Below are 19223 nucleotides of genomic sequence, written 5' to 3' on the forward strand. Positions count from 1 at the left end.
TATATATATATATATATATATATATCTTAATGTTAACCAGGATCTGGTTGAGATATATGTTAGCCCTTCTCTGTTGAAAGAAAACAAGTTCTATCCTTTGAACACGTGAAGGGTTCAATTCATTCATTCTAGCTGACTTATCTGTAGTTGTTATAATCAACTATCAATAATTGCTAATTAGATGTTCTACTGCTTCTTAGTAGGCAATTCGCCATGAAGCTTTTACGCACATGGAGGGCCAGAAAGAGTTTCTTCAAATTGATCATAATGATCTGTATCCTTATCTTCTAGTTAATATTGGATCTGGTGTTAGTATAATCAAGGTACATTTGTCTTGTTTCCTCATTTTATTAAACTTAAGATGTATTTGGTTTATGTTTCATAAAAGACACTCAGGTGATAACCTGTCGTTTTAATCTGGGACTCCGGGCTGACATAGGTTGACGGGGATGGGAAATTTGAGAGGGTTAGTGGGACAAATGTTGGTGGTGGTACTTATTGGGGCTTGGGAAGACTGTTAACAAAGTGCCAGAGGTTGTTTTCTGACAAGTCCTTCTTTATCTTTACCCACTGCTATATTTGAACTGTTGCCAAAGGGTTTATTAAATGAATTCCAGCTTTGATGAGTTGCTTGAGCTGAGTCAGAAAGGAGATAATAGAAACATTGACATGCTTGTTGGGGACATTTATGGTGGCATGGACTATTCTAAGGTAAATTTTATGGTTAATCATATTGCCATATAGATATTAATCCCATAGAAGAAAAAACTGCTCCAAGTTAACTTCATATACGGATTAGATTGAGTTTGTATTCACTGGTATTAAATAACCCTAGATTGGCCTATCGGCTAGCACCATTGCTTCAAGTTTTGGCAAGGCTACATCAGAAAAAAAGGAGCTTGAAGATTACAGACCTGAAGATATATCACTCTCTCTTCTACGAATGATCTCATACAATATTGGCCAGGTGAGTTGAGAATTGTAATTTTATCCATTATCTTTATATCTAGTTCAAGCTTGAAAAGTGTATACTACAGTTCTCGAAAGTTGAAACACATTGGTTAATGATTCTACAATTTCATTCAGCTTACTCTTGTTAATAATAAAAAATTTCTGGAGTATCTGTTAGATAAGTTAGACATGTAAAAATATGCAGTTGTCATTGTTTAGTTGATTGAATGTTGTCAAATTTCACTTTATATAATATGTATGAATCAAATAATATATTGTTTTCAGGATGTTTCCATATTTACTAAACATTTCATTTTTGTTGTCAAAAACTACTTATTTCATGCTGATAAAATGTTTACATTAGTTCTTTTAGAATTTCTAAACATTTTTTGATTGAGATTTAAAATGTGTTGATTTTGGAATTCACTCTCTTCTTAGAAAATATTTTGATCCAAATACAACCCAAATAAAAAAAGATTGGAGGCACACATCTCTAAGCAATGAAGATCACCCATGACACTAGTTCTGGGTCATGCTTAGTGTCATTATAAGGATTATCTTCCCTCAGTAGTTTTCGTGTTATGCTCCACTAATTGTTCTTCCATTGAGTACCTCTGATCGATAGTGTTCTTTTTATCTCTTCCGTGTAGATCTCTCACTTGAATGCAATGCGATTTGGGTTGAAGCGTATATTTTTTGGAGGATTCTTTATAAGGGGTCATGCCTATACTATGGACGCTATTTCTTTTGCAGTTCATTTCTGGTACATAAGTTGCCTAATGGTTTGGCGTGCCTGTTTAATTTATATTTGCTTCTAATTAACTATTAAATCTTGTCGAAGTTAATTATTATATTTGTCATTTAGGTCTAAAGGGGCTGCACAAGCAATGTTCTTGCGACATGAAGGATTTCTTGGAGCTTTAGGTGCATTTATGAGCTATGAAAAGCATGGTTTGGATGACCTTATGGTGCATCAGTTAGTTGAAAGATTCCCAATGGGTGCTCCATATACAGGGGGCAAGATTCATGGCCCACCACTTAAGGATTTGGATGAGAAGGCAAGTAAGAGGAATTGAATAAGTCTGATATGTGCTGGTTGTCTGCTTAAGATGAATGAACTTAATCATTACTTTTCTTTTCAGTTATGGTGTAACCCTGGAGCCAACTTAATAACTGACAAGTATAAGTTTTTTGGGTTATCAATTTCATTACCATCAACGAGGCCCCACTTTTTGTGTCGGGTTTCTCTTGAAGTTGCAATAATAAAATTACTAAAGTAACTCCAATGATTCCACTAGTGAGATTATCTTGAATAACTTGTCATGTCATCCACTAGAAGGAATCATTTTATCAAGTTGGAATAGTTACCTGCCCACTAAAGTCAGAAAGTATGGAATCTAAAAATAAATAATGAAAACAGTCCTTTGTGTTTGCATATATTAAACTTGGTTATAGTTCTGTAAACCCTAAGAATTTCTGGTTGTTACCATTTATGTGGTGGGTGTTTTAGTTGGATTGCCATTTCTTTCCTTTCGATAGTGTTTCGGTTACCCTGTGTTAACAATACTGTAATAGTGTAGTGAGTAAAAAGGTTTTTGCTTTGTTAACTTCTGGAGTGCACCAAATTCCTCTGCTGTGTTTTGTTTTGAAGCTTTTGAATAAAAGAAGCAATCAAACCGTAAATGTTGACAAACTTTGAATTAGAATTTAGCATGTATAGAAGGAGCAGTGGTTATGTTGTACCTGACAAGTATATATTTGCAGAAAATGAGCATGTCAGATAAACCTTATTATTGGGTTTGAAATCTTGTAGGATTGATGCCATCATTTCAAGCGAATTCTTTACATGTTTAGGACACCATATGCCATCTAGAGTCATTTAAAAGTTCTTTTTCTTATTGTTTAGAATATGGCCAAATAGTGCTTATGAGGCTTGGGCATCCCTCACCCGCATTTTTTTAATCCTGCAAACTTCATGCCCCAGATGTCCGGTCCTAGGCTGAGGTGTGTGTGTTTGTTAAGGTAGTCCCATATCATATGGGAATATGACTAAAATTTGCTTATAATGCTTGGGCATCCCTTATGCTTTGAGGTCGCTTTTGGGGTTGAGATAAGCATAGTCTGCACAAATTTGAAACTTATGCTCAGAAGCAGGTTAAATCTATTAGGATATTGTATGTTTTCATTTATTACGTTTGAGTCTGTTTTTAACGTTCCGGTGCAGATTTCATGGATGGAAAAGTTTCTGCAAATGGGAACTGAAATAACTGCTCCTGTACCGATGGCTCTTCCTCGAACTACTGGACTTGGGGGTTTTGAAGTTCCTTTATCAAAAGGAAGTACTCTGCGATCTGATGCTAGTGCTCTAAATGTTGGTGTTCTCCACCTAGTACCAACTTTGGAGGTGTTTCCATTATTAGCAGACCCAAAAATGTATGCATAATTACTCCACATGGTGGCTTTTGTGAAAGTAAAAAATCTTTTCAGCTGATCTTGTGTGGTTTTGTTTGGGACACAGCCTTTATATTTATATTTTATTTACTATCACACACCCAGGCTATAATTTTTTGTACTATAGTTCGCTTGCTTATTCATAAGTGTTGTGTTACTTCTTTCATAATATACTTTTATAAGGTTCTGTTTTTTAAACAAAAATTGTGTCTCTACAGGTATGAGCCTAATACTATTGATATCTCAGATCACAGTGAATTAGAGTAAGGACATCATTATAATTTGTGAACAATATTCTACTTAATTGTTAATGGAGGCTTTTTAGTATTTTGCTTCTGTGGCTAATGCAAAAATTATATGTGATGTAGGTATTGGCTCACAATTTTGGCAGAGCACTTACCAGATCTTGTGGATAAGGTAATCATGTTGTCTTAAAACACCTAGCATTTGTGCATGTGTTTGGTGTCTCTTGGTACATTAAAGGCGCAATATAATTAGACACATCCATGCACATGATAAGAAATTAAAGTATGAAAGATAATACTAGCTTGTGATATGTGAAAGATAATACAGAAGATATCAGTGGTATTGAATAAGTATAATTTTTTTTACACATGTCTAAATATTTATATTAAAAAATTAAGCTTTTTGAAGAGATGGAACAAAAGGAGAACTACAGAAGCAGAGGTTTAGATGTCCTGTATACACAAACCAGAAAACGTAAACAGGGAAAACAAGAGAGAAAAATCAATTAAGCAAAGCCCGCCAGTCTCTGCATCTCCAACATAGAAATCCCTATAGAAAACCTGACAACCCTTAACTAACCTTAGAACCATATAGAGGCCAAAAAGAACAACAAAATTTACTTTAAAGTATGACTTTCATCTCAAGTATATGCATCAATTAATGACAAATATTGCAGACTGTTAAATACCAAATATTGTTTGCAGCATAAATGAATAGTCTCAGGGGAGGAGAACAGTTTGACATTCATTTGTAAGTAAGTTTATGATTGCGAGGTTCTAAAATAAAATATTTCAGGCTGTCGCAAGTGAAGGTGGGACTGATGATGCCAAAAGAAGAGGTGATGCTTTCGCTCGTGCATTTTCTGCCCATCTTGCAAGGTGATGTTCACATGAGATTCCTGATCATGGCTTACTTTTTTTTACCGAAGCATGCCTACCTATCCTCTCATCCTGACGTAGATTTACTTATAATACCATTGAAGACAATATTAAATTGTTCTATGGTTAATCAATTGCATTAGTCTTAACTTTCTGTTAAAACCATTTCTATTTGATCTTTATCATACTCAATCAATTTGATTATTCTTAACATCTTAGGAAGATTTTTTGTGAGTCAAGCTCTTCTCCAGCGTATTTGATGCAACTTTAGTGTGTGAGAAGCAACTTTAGTTGCTGAGCTCCATGACTCTGGTTTTTAAAAGAACTGTCTTGCATGTACCTGTGATAAATATACCAATCATGTCAAAATAGATGGGCTAAAATACCCTGTCACATCCCAAATTCTTAACTTTATGATGTATAACTTTTCCTCCAGTTAAAGCCTGTGGATAAAGAGACTGAGTTTATTAAGTGTGTAAGATGAAGGGTTGTGGAAATTATATTTTTAATCCATGATATCTGCATTTAGTTCTTGATGGTTAGTTTCCTTACTGGTAAAATCCTATTCTTTCCAGATCGCACTGAGTTTTAACCTTCTGTTTTCATGTGTATACTCCCCCAATGGCATTCTAAACATAGTCAGAACATGCATAGTATACTTGGTTGTTTTCATATGATCAACCATGTGATCAAGTTTCCATTTATGCTCCATTTCCTTCTCTCTCTCTCTCTCTCTCTCTATCTATCTATCTATCTATCTATCTATCTATCTTTTTCTTCTTTTTGAGTGGTGGATAAGTTCTTTTCTCTTTTGTGGCACAAAGTGATTATAAGACTTTGATTATTTTACTAGTGTCAGTACCTCATATTCCTGTAGGCCATTGCATATATGTTTAGCTGAAACATAAAGCTCTTAAGTTTCAGTTCTATTCAGATCAGTTTTTGTACCAATATTTCTGTCACAGTATCTGTTTAGCTCAAGAAATATTTTAAATTTGTTGATTCTGATTAGCATGTTTTTTTACTGATCAATTTCCACACTAACTGAATAGGTTGATGGAGGAGCCTGCTGCATATGGGAAGTTAGGCTTGGCAAAGCTATTAGAAATGAGGGAAGAGTGCTTGAGAGAATTCCATTTTGTTGATGCCTATATAAGTATAAAGCAAAGGTAATTATGGTATAAACGTTAGACGTACAATTTGAATCTAAAAACAAATGAAAGAAGAAAACATCACTGCAGTCATATTGAACATAAGTGCATGCCATATTTAGACCTTTATTCTTCTGACAATTTCCTTGCTGTTCATCACTTAAATTTGTTATTCATATTTTTATATATATATCATAGGGAAAATGAGGCATCACTTGCTGTTTTACCTGATTTGCTGATGGAGCTTGATAGTCTGGATGAGGTATGCAAACATAAGGAGCAACCAATATTTATTCTTTCACGTGTAGTATGGATGACTTCTATATGCAATTAATAAGCAAACATGTGTTTGATGTATATGTCAAGAGGGTAAAAGTAGCACAGTCCAAGTGAGTTTCATTTTGATGACATGTTGAGTCAACTCAGTCTTTCACAATTATGCAATGCTTTTAGTTTTGCAGCATCCCTAAACAACCCTAGCTTCTCATAAATGAAGTTTGCAGGTAATCTGAAAGCCTCCTTTGTTTCAGGAAACAAGACTACTTACTCTAATTGAAGGTGTTCTTGCTGCAAACATTTTTGACTGGGGATCTCGTGCATGTGTGGATCTTTATCATAAAGGAACTATTATTGAAATTTATAGAATGAGTCGCAATAAAATGCAGAGACCTTGGCAGGTTGGTGGAATCAAACATATCCACTTAAGACATACAGTACTTGAATTCTGAATTCATTTAATGGTTGGTTGTTGAATATTAAGGTAACATTATGTCATATAGGTGGATGATTTTGATGCCTTTAAAGAGAGAATGCTAGGGAGTGGGGACAAGAAACCGACCCCGCATAGAAGAGCTCTACTTTTTGTGGATAATTCAGGAGCTGACATTGTTCTAGGGATGCTTCCCCTGGCACGGGAGCTTCTTCGTCGTGGAACTGAAGTGAGTTCACTTTCTTCATTGAAGACTAAATTTCCCCTTAAGGAATTACTTTATTTGAATTTCAGCCATGCCAATTTTAATTGACGGTGTTTTGGTTGAGCAAAGATGTCCCACAACTATAGTTGTTCCCTTGATAAAAGTAAATGCAATCTTATCAACTAAAATCTCGTGAAATATGCCAAGTCCTGGCTCCTGACTGCCCCATCCCCTTCCTACCCAAAAAAATCCTGTGGGTTTTTGTGCACAAGTTGATTTATCATGTCAAGCAAAATTGTGACTGCTAGCATCAAATGAATTATGATTTATCTGTGTTGGTTAAGCTGCTATGAGTCAAGAATGACTTGTTCTTGTGCCTATGAGTTGTGTTACATGACATGAACATCACAATAATGGATGAGTGCAGGTGGTTCTGGTTGCTAACTCACTTCCTGCTTTAAATGATGTGACTGCAAAAGAGCTTCCCGACATTGTTGCCGAGGCTGCTAAGGTTTGTGTATCTTTATGAATTTTACTCTGTTGATATCTGTAATACTTGAGTTGTTAGGAGAGCCCCATAAAAGTATTCTGTCTTTCTTAGACGTCAATCAGTTCCCTTTGATGGAGCCATGCTTGCTAAGTCCCAGTAAAAAAATCCCTTGCAACTGACTTTGGCACGGAATTCTCTTAAGTGAAACACACCTCCCTAATGTCATGCATATGGGAAGCTTCAATACCTATCATATCATGGCCCTGATTTTTGCTCTAATAATTTTTTCATAGTTCACCTCATGTCCTTCTCTTTATGTGTATTCTAAAATTCAAATGAACTGATGCATGAATTTATGAAACACACCTCCCTAATGTCATGCATTTTTTGTATTGTAGACCTTACCTTTACAATTTGAATTATTAAGTAGTCTAGCATTACTCATAATTGCAAAAAGGAGGACTAGAGAATATTTGTTTAGAATCAAATATTTATTGTGGTACCTTTGGCAAAAGTATAAACTATCTATTTGGTAGTTAATTAAAAGTGTTGCTGGAAGATCCAAATATTATTAACCTTGGTTTCAATTTGTTTATTTCACCAAAACCACCGTATCTATGATGATTACATATTAATTAAAACAGTTGACTAATTCTTCTAGCTTACAGCACTGTGACATTCTAAGGCGAGCTGCGGAATCAGGAGGCTTGCTTGTGGATGCAATGACTAATACCTTAGACAGTTCTAAAGAAAACTTGTCTACCATTCCCTTGATGGTTGTTGAGAATGGGTGTGGTAGTCCATGTATAGACTTAAGACAGGTCAGCTCTGAGCTGGCTGCAGCTGCTAACGATGCCGATTTGGTAGGAGAATCATTCTGTTTACTTGGTAATTATGAAGTTATGCAAATCAAGGTGAAACTTATTCTAAGCTTTCTTTACTCATCAGATAATTTTGGAAGGGATGGGTAGAGCTCTTCATACCAACCTCAATGCCCGGTTCAAGTGTGATACCTTGAAGGTATGATCATCTTCTCTATATTTGGTTTATACTTTTCATTGTTGTGTTTCATTTTACAGTTGCTAATTAAGTTGATGCCTATCTAAGTTTTTCTGTTCTCCTTTCTTTAATGATTGCTTTGTGTTGAAACTTGAAAACTCAACTGCCTTGGGGGTTATGTGGGTTCTTGAACTCAACTGTCTCATAACTAGGCTATATCTGTGATTATATGTACAATTTTTTTCTACCCTCTATCCTTATGACTTACTGCCGTTTTAAGTACACCCGTATTTTTCAAATCTTTCTACTTGTGCATTTGTCTCTGTGCTGACTTGATCAAATCATCTTTGCAAGCTGAATTACTTGCAAGGCTGCAGCTCAGTAATAGTTCTCGACTTCTCGCAGTAATTGTTTCTTCTGTCATTTCTAATGGCATTCTTATATTTTCTTTACTGGTGTCGTGGATGTAGTATTTTATTTTTGTAACTATTTTATGTTATTTCGAATGTCAAACTGCATTGTTTAATTGGGAAGTTTTTAATGAAGTTGATTCCTATCCACTGCATGCTAGCCATTGTGTTTGATTAGAAGCATTTAGGTACAAGTGGCTTGTTTGACACATTCCTTTTTGGCAGCTTGCAATGGTGAAAAACCAGAGATTGGCTGAAATTTTGGTTAAAGGAAACATATATGACTGTGTTTGCAAGTACGAGCCTGCTAACTGAAAGCTTCTATGTATGGTCAGCATTCTATGTATGAAAATTATGAGAGCAGAATACAATGAAACATTACCAAATAGATAAAAATGTATTTATCCACATGCCTTTGGATGATGAAGATACTGTGATGTCATGTAGTGGATAGAAAGACACAAATTATAGAATAAATTTTACAAATCTTCACTGGACCAAATAAGTTTAAAGTATACCTGTTTGTAATTGCAATTCATGTCATGGCTACTCTGTTCAGACATTAGACATGTATAAAATTGTTTAATGAAGTACTTATGGTGTGTGTACTTAATTTCTATATGTCTGTGACAAGCCTTGGCTTGCAAAAACATGTATCTTAACTCACATCTCTATATAAGGAATGCGTTTTTTATGAAGAATTATCTTTCACTTCACCTTCTCATGTTTAATGCTTATTTTACTATGTTTTTTGTTTTTATTCTATAAAGTTTGTATTTTAATTCATATGCATTACAATAAAAAAATCCCAATATGTTTTCTTATCATTTAATAAATCTCAAGTTGCTTTGAATGTAATGCACTTTGAACATACGAACTATATGGCAAGCAGACATGCATTAACAAGAAAATATCGTTAAATAAAAAACTCTAAACATGTCTTATTTTGTCTAAATATTATTAGTTGTGATTAAAGAGTAAATTCATTTTTATATGGCAACATAGAAAGTCCTTAGATAAGGATAAAATGATACTTTTCTAAAGTAATATAATCGTTTCATAATGAATTGCTAATAACTTTGAGCCAAAACAATGAATATAATAATTTTTAAAAATAAATGGTTGCTGTATGATATTATAATCTTTAGCGGAAACATATTGTATGAGAGCATTGGTTGAAAGATTTTAATACACGTGCATCGTTTTTTACACTGATAGTACATCATACGTCATTAATTGTATTAGTTTTGTTTGAGAGTCAATAATAATTAACATATGAATGTTGGATGGTGGGTTGATGGTGTTAAAAATACATAAATTGTTTGTATACATATTAATTTGTTCTTAAAAAAAAACATAAGACAAATTTTTCTTTCATACTATAAAAGTAATCTTTTACAGACTTCTGATGAAAATATTTGGACAACAAATTTGGTTCAAATATAACTTTTTTGAAAGGTTCAAGTGAATTTAATAATTGGATAACACTTTGGTCAATTATTACTTTTTTGAAAGGTTAGAGTGAATTTATTAATTGGATTACACTTTGGCTGATCCATTATAACCTTTTCTTGAATTATTCTGATGAATTTACTTTAAAGTCAATGAAGGGTTAGCAAGAAAAACTTTTGTGCTAGTATCATTACGAAGCTTATATATTCTGCGGCTGTGGAAACAACTTCGAAATTGAAGCGTAAACACATTTGCACAAGGGGTTATAACTCGTGAAAAAAATCTAACATGATAATAGAGCATAATTAGTACATGTTTCATTTATTTTAAGAACATGTAACAAAAAAACCACAAACATAGAGATAAGAGTTTCATAAAGAAATATAGTATTTCTGCATTTCTTTAACCTTAAAAGAGAACTACCATATCATCCTCAATGTTACAACATAATCCTATAGCTCTCAGAGGCGTGCTGCACACAAAGACATGAATATATATAAATCAAAAAGTAAGCAACCACAGCAGTATATTTAGACACTAAAGCTTCTCATTCACACTCTTTAATTAGATAAGTCAATAGAAACCAAAGACCACTTAACAATAAAGAAAGTAATAAGAAACAAACACTACAAAGAAACATATAAAGAACCCTCCATCAATATATATATAAGAACGTAATTGACTAAATTAACCAATCCCAGAGATAGCTTATAGCCGTTGATTATCATGAATGAGCAGTGAGATTAGTTCTAGACCAAAGGGTTTGTTGTGGAAGATCCATAGCCGTTCATCATGCCACTCCATGATCCTGAACCGTTAGTATATTCAGGAACTGAGTAACCCTGGTTGTGCCATTCAAGGGACAATACCTTAGGGTTTGGCTTCACATCATCAATTGAACCAGTTTGGCCAAGATCACCTGACTCATAAGGCAGCATCAATCTCTGACACGTTTCCATTAAGTAATTAGTTCCACCATTATTCCCATCAAGGGACATTCCTCCAAAGGAAAGACCTTGATAATTTGTTGGTAACAACCCATTGTAACTATTTGCATGATCTCCGAGCCCAAGACCTACCACACCCATATGATCATTATTCCCAAAAAAATCAAAATTCCTAGAAATGTTAGGCTTAGGGTTCTCCATAAAATTAGGGTTTCCGAGTGTCCCAGCATTAGCCCCAAAGAAATCATTGAGGTGAGAAAATTGCACATCAGCTTGGAAAGGAAGTTGAAAACATTCTTTGGGGTTGAGATGGTAAGAATTAGGCACTAGTCCTTGATGTGGTTGGTTTTGAGTAATAGGTGATTGGTCATTATTATTGGGTTTCTTGGAATTGGAAACTTTCTTGTTCTTTCTACAGCCACCACCAACAGGGATGTTCCTAAGAGTGCCTCCTTTGGTCCAGTACCTTCTACAAGTCTTGCAGAAGTACCTAGGCTGGGTGAGACTGTAGTTATTGTAGTAGCAGAACTTGGTGTGAGTTGAATCACACCTTGGGCACTTGAGTGCTTGGTCTTTTGGAGGTCTTAGCTTCCTTTGATCCATGTCCATCATGGGTCCTGAGCATGTAAGCATGTCTGCTGCAGATGATGAAGTTGAAGAATCTAACTTGGACTCCTCCTGAATTGTGCCCTGACATTTTAGATAATGAGACAAAAAGCAATGAGTATATAGTGAATGAAAATGATACTTTCACTATATATGGTTTCTAGCTATACACAAGTCACAGAAAAAAGAGATATGGATGGCTGATTATTTTTTTGAATTATGAGTAAAATGATGCATGAAATTTTTCATCATTTTATTCAAAAAATTACACTGGTAGGGAGCAATGTACTACTTCTCGATCCATTCAGACACATATATATGAGAGGATGAGTTAAGATATTAGATATATAATTAGAAGAAAATATCAATTTTCATGGACTATGTATGCAGGAATATACCTGCAACCAATGATCTGATGAATCCATGCAGACGTGGAGAGAGGAGAAACCCATTCACAAGCAAATAATGTCACTCTGACCTTCTACCCCTTCTAATCAGTAGTGTGTATAATTTAACTTAAGTGCCCTTGTACTTTGTGATCAGCATTGAAGAGGGGTTAGTGTAAGGTGAAAGAGACAATGAAGAATGAATGTGAAAGTGTTGAGTGAGATAGATATGTTGGGGGAAGGGTAGGTATAGTACGGTAGTATATGACAATGTGTGCTACTTGGGAGTTGGGACTTATTATATATAAGGGAGAAATTCTTGGATATGCCCATCAAAAAATATTAAATGGGGATGATGTAGGAAAGGGAAGACATTATATGATGATAATTTTTTTAAAAAGAAAGATGATATGTAAATGTGATGTTTGAAAAAGGGACATAAGAACATAAGTTTTAAAATTAAATATGAGGTGAGTTACTGTCACTTTAAAGTTTATCTACATTTTAATTGAAACAATCATTGTGTTTGTTTTAAAACTCATGATTAGTCAAAAGTAGTTTGAAAATGAGTTAGGATTATCAATAACATTACCTTTCAGATTTAGGAAGTGCACTTAAGATTACAGATTAGCATTCTTTAGACATGTAATTGGTAACTGATTTTTATAATTAATTGATAACTAATTTAAATATTTAATTATCTAATACTATAATTAATTGATCTAATTAATTTAAATGTTTCTTTTGTTTGTGTAAAGCTTACTCCTAATAAATTAATTTGAATGTTTCTTTTTTTTTGTGTAAAACTTACTCCCAAATAAAGAAAAAGGTAGTTCTACTATTTTAACATTTGATGTTGAATATTTTATTATATACATTTTTATCTATTTTTCACATATTTCTCACTTTCTAATCATATTATTAGTGTTTGGATTCTCTCCCTTTCTCACACTTAACAAATTTAAAAATGTGATTGATTAATCAAATTTAAGTGTTGATATAAAGACTTGGTTGATAAGAACACTTATAATGTAGGTCAAACTCTCTTGTTTTAGAAAACATAACACCAAATTGTTAGAAGAAAATTGATATTATATCACAACTCAATGATACATACCATAAGTAAAATATACACATTTGATAACAAAATCGATGGTGTACTTCACTAAAGTATGAACATTGAAGTCTTAACCAAGGTCAGTGTCAACAGTAGTGGGTCTTGGGTTGTCTCACTAGTCACCACCCCCTCTAATCTCAACTTGACCAATTATTTACTAATGAAATGAACGGTTTGAGTTATATCCCAGTCAGTAATAGACAATCACATCCGTAAATAATGTTTGGGTAGATTAGGGATATATCTACTATAACACAAAAAACATTATTCTATATACAATTAAGAAAAATATATTTAAATTAAAAAAATTATCACAAATCATAACTTATAGTACATTGAGTAATACAAATTATATTAGAGAAGATATACTCGTATAGACTAGGATATAGGTAGTTCTGGGATGACAGGAATAGGGAGAAGATAAGATACGTCACAGTAGTCCTATCTGAAGTGACAGAAGCTTAGAAGAATATTTGGGTCCCCGATAAAGAAATAACGCATACCTATACATCACTCTACTTGAGGGTCCCAAACATATTGGACCCCACTCTTCCTCCTCCCACAAGCAAGGGATATATTCCCCCCCACGCGCCTCTCACTCTCCCTCTTCCCATTTCTTTCTTTTTCTTTACCCTTCACACTCACCCTTTCCCATACCTTATTCCATTCCTTCATCTATTGCATTTTTCTCAACTAGAATACTAATTGCACCTCAATTTTATACACACTAAAAAGTATAGTTACCACAATAACAGCAACTTTAATATGATAATACAAAAGGTCCAGTTCCTTGATTATATTTTAAATTGTGATTAAATATGTACACTCACATTATAAATATTTGTTATACTATCAACAAATTATCTAGCATTTATATATTGAAATAAAAGTAGTACAAATTAATGGTAGATAATATACTAACAATATAAAAAACTTTAGAGTGCTAGATTTTAAACTCTTTAAATTAACTAACTTGAGTTAAGTTGAAAGATGAAAGAAATAAATTCCAAGACTAGGGGCGGGAGTTTTTGGGAATAAAAACTGAGAAACTTCTATTAGAAGGGTGACACCTGAAAGAGCAACGAGGAAGGTAACTTTATCCAAAGATAGTTATAGCATGATTAATACATCTCAGTTTACTACAGTATCCAAACTACACGCTCTGTCGGGTGAATAAAGTCTGAATTCTACCACGTAAATCTCGCACAATTACCTACTTTCTAGGGTTCTTCTAACGATTGTGTGTCGTGTGTTGTAAAATGAATAATTGTTTTTGGAGTTTTGGATTGATTTTGGTTTATATTAATTATTAGCCATCTTATTAAAAAATAAAATTGTACTCATCATCAAAATCAGCCACAATTGTGAGTTATTGGTTTAGTGATTCAACTATTTATTAAATAAAATTATATATCAATTAAATTAGTTGTAAAATATTATATATATATATATATATATATATTATTTTAAACGTTGAAAATGAGTTTAATTGATTATTAAGCAAAATGAGTTTGAATGATTATGTTACTGCTATTAGTTAAATTTTAATAAACAAGCACTAATTATTTTTACTTTTTGAATACACATTTAATCTTAAAGTAGTCTAAATGCCAAGATTAAGAAAATCAGTTACAAAAATGCACTGCTAAAATTATTGCTTTCATTTACTTTTCCATTGATAGATTGTTGTCTTCTATCTGCTTTAGTACAAAGATGATTATTGTTTCAATCATAAGCATCTTTTATCATTGCTATCTAGTTGGTATGAAATAAAAGGCATCTTATTTCTCCAGATTAGTGTGTCTTCCTTATAGATGATTATTGTTTCAATCATAAGCATCTTATTATTGCTAGTTGGTATGAAATAAAAGACATTATTTCTCCAGATTAGTGTGTCTTTGTTCTAGGTCCTTCTTAATATGGAAGGAAATAAAAAGCATATTATTTACTTGTGTAGAGTAGAAAACTAATTTACTATTTCTTTCATTATTTATTGGTAAATATATTAATTTAATATTGAATAATTAATTGACAACTCAGTACTAAACACCAAACCTTTCAAATACCATAGAAATCCAGACGTATATATTGTTTATGAGTTAGGATCCTCTCCATCAATGGAGAGAAAAAACAAAGAAAAACAAAATCTTCAATGACATATTTATCCTTCTAATTATAATAAAATGATACTATTATCATAAAAAAAATATATATATATATATATATATATATATATATATATATATAGAATAGTTTAATATTGGATTCTCATGATATTCACCAGCATTAAAAGAGACAAAGTAGGAAGTAAATTATTTGGATTTACTAGAAAAATAACATTTTTGTTAAATAAAAAATTAAAATATTTCACTTCATCATTACACGTCTTGACGTCTACTACTTAGGTTTTTGTACTTATATATGATCATAAATTTAATGATTCTTGGCTTTTTGCCATGTGTATATGCACACACCATGAATATGCCTTTGTACATCAGTGGTATAAAATAACAATAAGTATCTTCTTTTGAGATAGCTATAGCAAAATTTAAAAACCAACACAGCCTTCTTCTTCAAGCTACGTATCTTCCTGCTGCGATTGTGTTGCTTTTCCCCCTCTTTTCTTTTCCATAAAAATAAAATGAAAGTTAACAAAGCAAAGTCATCACACACAATATTTTTTAAAGGGATCACACATTTAAAAGCTTGAGTTTTTCTGGGAAAAAAACATTTAAAGATGGTTTTCTTCTTCCAAAATTGTATAATCTTTTTTCCCTTGGAATTAGATACTTCTTTCATCTTGATCTTATGAATTTTTCCCTTTCCTTTTGGTTAATAAAATAGGGTGTTAATTATTTGAGTACATAGAGCATATACTTCCCACTTTTTTTTTTTTTACTTTTTCATTATTCATATCCATGAGATATGTGATGTTTTCTGAATTCACTCCCCTCCCATACATACAAAATATAGTAGTCCTACATCATATTTACAACAACAAAATATACTTCATATTTTTCCATGAGTACTTTTTTCCACAAGAAAAATGATATCCTAGCGTAAATGTAAAATTTACCTTAGTACTGGAGTAGTACATTGGTAACATGTTGGTCCCACAGTTTACCTTAATGGGAAGCTTGTAAGAATAAATGTCAGTGCAAGAAGATATGCTAACCATTTTGCTTGATTGTTTTACCAATTGCCTTGTAAGCTATATGAATAAAATGGTATAGTATGGTCCCCGTTATGATGTTGGTCAAAAATTCGAACACTTATGCCTCGTAAATGGTGCATTCAATTTGGTACTTTGGCTCTAATCCAAGGGATCATTTGCCCCATCATGAAAGTTCTTTTCCTCCATATTCTGGAGTTTTCATTCCAATCACGTACAAAATGATGCAAGCATAATTTCATAATCCAATTTAAAAAGCCCCTAGCTACTTTTATATGTCCCCACATATAACTCCCCACACCCAATTAAGACCAGTAAATTGTTTATAGCTGTTATGAACTTCAAATCAATATCTTAATTAAATCTACATTGTTAAATGCCGGTTATATGTGTAATAAGATACGTATCTGGCTCTTTTGGTTCATGTGCTTATTAAAGAGTATTATATATGCCTTACCCCTAACCTTATGCACATTTATGAAAATAAAATGTTAGTACTGGTGTAAAAAAATAAAAGAAAATAGTAAAGTGATAGGTAGATATGTGCATGCGGGACACTGCCAACGGTGACTGCGGCACAGACAGGGAACTAGGTAAAACTAAAGTGTAGGGGAATGATAATGTCTGCAATAAATTCTGAGTTCGAAGTATTTTGTTTTTATATAGATGGATGAATTTATGGGGCAGTGGGTGGAAACTGGACAGGATCTTTATCCACCACCACTATAAGTGTGCAGTGTCATGATGGTTGTTGGTTTTTGTCCCCTCATATGTTATCTGTCTAACCAGAACCACTATAGTTTATGTTGTTTTTTTGCTATATTGTATTGTTTAAGGACCCATTCACTCCCTTTAAGTATAGTTTAACTAAAGATAAGGGACGACTGGTTTTAAAGTACCCACATTTTAGTCATTCAAATATCTAAGTGTGAAAACAATCATTGTGTAGTAGGCCATTGATATTTATGGATCCAACCATATTTCACCTTAGGGAATATCATGTTATTTCATGAAGGAATTAACAACTTGTGAGCCAACCCATTATTAAAAAGAAAGAGAGAATGCTCCCATGAAAATGGACTAAAGCTTTAAATGAATCGTACCTCTAATGAGAGTGGTTTGAATTCTAGAATTACAACTTTAAGATTTTTTAGCCAATAAATTGAATTTGCAATGACAGGCGAAAAACAATAGAAGTTGTTTCTAAGACAAAATAATTATTCTAATAGGTATGGTTTAGTAAGTTCAAACAACAAGCTTAACGTGATATAGACAAATCACATACTAGTACAAATTTAAATCAAAACATTTTATTAACATGATATATAATTATAACCAACCTTATTAACAATGTATATATTATTAAATTATATAATTTTTGATCCAATGAAAATCATGATTTGTAATATTAATATCTATTAGAGCTACATGCAAAATGCATTTTATCCTTACTCAGGTGAATAAGTAGTTTCTTGATGTCATAGAGAAGCAAGACAACTTCTAATGACTACTCTCTTTTATCGACGAGATCTCCTCCAAAGATGAAAGCGCTTTTCCCACTAATGGCATGAGTATCATACTCATTAGGTTTTAGTTTTACTTTGATTGTCGCCTTTTAACACCAATTTATATATATAAATTTCTATTGAGATTTATAGTAATAATGAATGCCACATGTTCTGACAAATTCCTTAAATATTTGAGGCACTTGGGTTGTTGTGGAACAAGAGCTTTACCCACTAATGGAGTATTTACATGATTAATGTATTATTAATGTGAGGATTTGATTCGAGTTAGGAATATCCCAACATTAACAGGCTTGTCAGGTCCATCAATGATCGTTGATGATGCCTTATGGTACTTTTCCTTAAAGGAATGAAGTAGGAACTTGTTTAGTTTTCATCTGGATTTGGTCTCTGAGAATTGGGCCTCAGTCATACTATTGGGCCGTTATGATCTTCGGGTAGTAGGTCCAGCCATAATTAAATATCGCAGATTTAGCGGTTAACATCATATAACTTTAGAAGATCGAGGACGGTGCAATGCTCTTAGTCTCCTCACCAAATTCCATGTGTAACCTTTCTGTATTATCTTTTGGGATCTTAGCCAAGTTTCCTTGTGCACACGTTAATTAGAGGACTTCAATTACACAATGTTCTTTGGAATAATTACTAAGCAGTTTTATATAATATATACGTCAACTTCGTCTCCTCAACTTGCCTAAGGCAAAGCCCAATATTTTCTTGGTATTTTATAAATTCAATCCTACTCTAATTTCCTTTCAGAAGTGTACCAACTCATGTTATTTTACGTGTTTGAAAAATTCACTTTATTCTTTATAAATTAGTTGACAATTTTTATAAACATAATTTGGTTGACCTTATGGCTTATGGTACAGGCAGAACAAGATAATTGCATTATTCTGTAATACAGAACTTGATTTCTTTGAAGCTCATCGTAGTCATTCACGTAGATGTAAGACCGTGCCTATCTTGGTCTAATCAGGTAGCCGCCTACTACTTAATAACACTGCTTATAAAATTAAAAGTATAAATCATATAGTGAAAATCACTACTTTTAAACGCATAATGTACTTAATAGTATAATTTTCAAGGTAAAGTCTGTATATTCGATTTTTAAGTAATGTCTATTGTCTATAAGGCATACGCTTACCATGTTTTTTTATGATTCTTTTTAACATTTTTGAGATCACTCATAAGTTGTTAAGAATATATATATATATAAACTAACTCCTCTATTCATTAATATACAAAATACTTGGTTTCTCAATATAAAATTAATTTTTAACTCATTAATGATTATTTACTCTAGGGATGATATTAAGAATAACAAAAATTATCATATGATTTAAACAACTTTTACTTAGCTGGTGTTCGATATGTTTTTTACTTTGTTATGATGAATGTTTTTTTATAGAATTCCACATGTCATGTAATATAGAAGATTCAATGTATGATCATGAAAGAACAAGGTCCCAACAGATTTATTTTGCTCATGAAAAATCAAACAGTTTTGTCAAAGGCTCAGCACAT

General features: G+C 32.8%; 2 protein-coding genes across 5 annotated transcripts in view; one reads left to right on the forward strand and one right to left on the reverse strand.

Moving 5' to 3' along the window:
* LOC109362480 (pantothenate kinase 2-like) overlaps window positions 1-8978 on the forward strand; it is a 10768-nt gene extending 1790 nt beyond the window's left edge. For 2 of the 4 annotated variants that reach the window (XM_019608294.1, XM_019608295.1), the window contains exons 5-22: window positions 204-323; window positions 440-534; window positions 618-711; window positions 836-967; window positions 1602-1714; window positions 1817-2009; window positions 3176-3384; window positions 3621-3665; window positions 3771-3819; window positions 4444-4526; window positions 5579-5695; window positions 5876-5939; window positions 6208-6354; window positions 6457-6615; window positions 7019-7102; window positions 7750-7944; window positions 8030-8101; window positions 8716-8978. In XM_019608294.1, coding sequence (XP_019463839.1) covers window positions 204-323; window positions 440-534; window positions 618-711; window positions 836-967; window positions 1602-1714; window positions 1817-2009; window positions 3176-3384; window positions 3621-3665; window positions 3771-3819; window positions 4444-4526; window positions 5579-5695; window positions 5876-5939; window positions 6208-6354; window positions 6457-6615; window positions 7019-7102; window positions 7750-7944; window positions 8030-8101; window positions 8716-8805 — 2061 coding nt within the window. In that variant the 3' untranslated portion in view covers window positions 8806-8978. Of the gene's footprint in view, window positions 1-203; window positions 324-439; window positions 535-617; window positions 712-835; window positions 968-1601; window positions 1715-1816; window positions 2010-3175; window positions 3385-3620; window positions 3666-3770; window positions 3820-4443; window positions 4527-5578; window positions 5696-5875; window positions 5940-6207; window positions 6355-6456; window positions 6616-7018; window positions 7103-7192; window positions 7239-7742; window positions 7945-8029; window positions 8102-8715 lie in introns of those variants that run through there. The other 2 variants (XM_019608297.1, XM_019608296.1) reach the window with 2 other exon arrangements.
* On the reverse strand, window positions 10312-12191 carry LOC109363070 (dof zinc finger protein DOF5.6-like). Its single transcript, XM_019609243.1, has 2 exons — window positions 11894-12191; window positions 10312-11579 (listed from the first exon to the last, which is right to left on the reverse strand). The coding sequence occupies exons 1-2, from the start codon at window positions 11945-11947 to the stop codon at window positions 10692-10694; spliced, it is 942 nt and encodes a 313-aa protein (XP_019464788.1). The 5' UTR covers window positions 11948-12191; the 3' UTR covers window positions 10312-10691.

The sequence above is a fragment of the Lupinus angustifolius genome, chromosome LG12 (assembly GCF_001865875.1).
Source record: "Lupinus angustifolius cultivar Tanjil chromosome LG12, LupAngTanjil_v1.0, whole genome shotgun sequence".
In the NCBI taxonomy this organism is placed as follows: domain Eukaryota; kingdom Viridiplantae; phylum Streptophyta; class Magnoliopsida; order Fabales; family Fabaceae; genus Lupinus; species Lupinus angustifolius.

Coding starts and splice junctions, on each gene's coding strand:
- LOC109363070 (XM_019609243.1), bottom strand. CDS start 11,947: ATGGGTTTCTCCTCTCTCCACGTCTGCATGGATTCATCAGATCATTGG. Junction 11,580..11,893: donor CATCAGATCATTGGTTGCAG/GTATATTCCTGC, acceptor CTAAAATGTCAG/GGCACAATTCAGGAGGAGTC.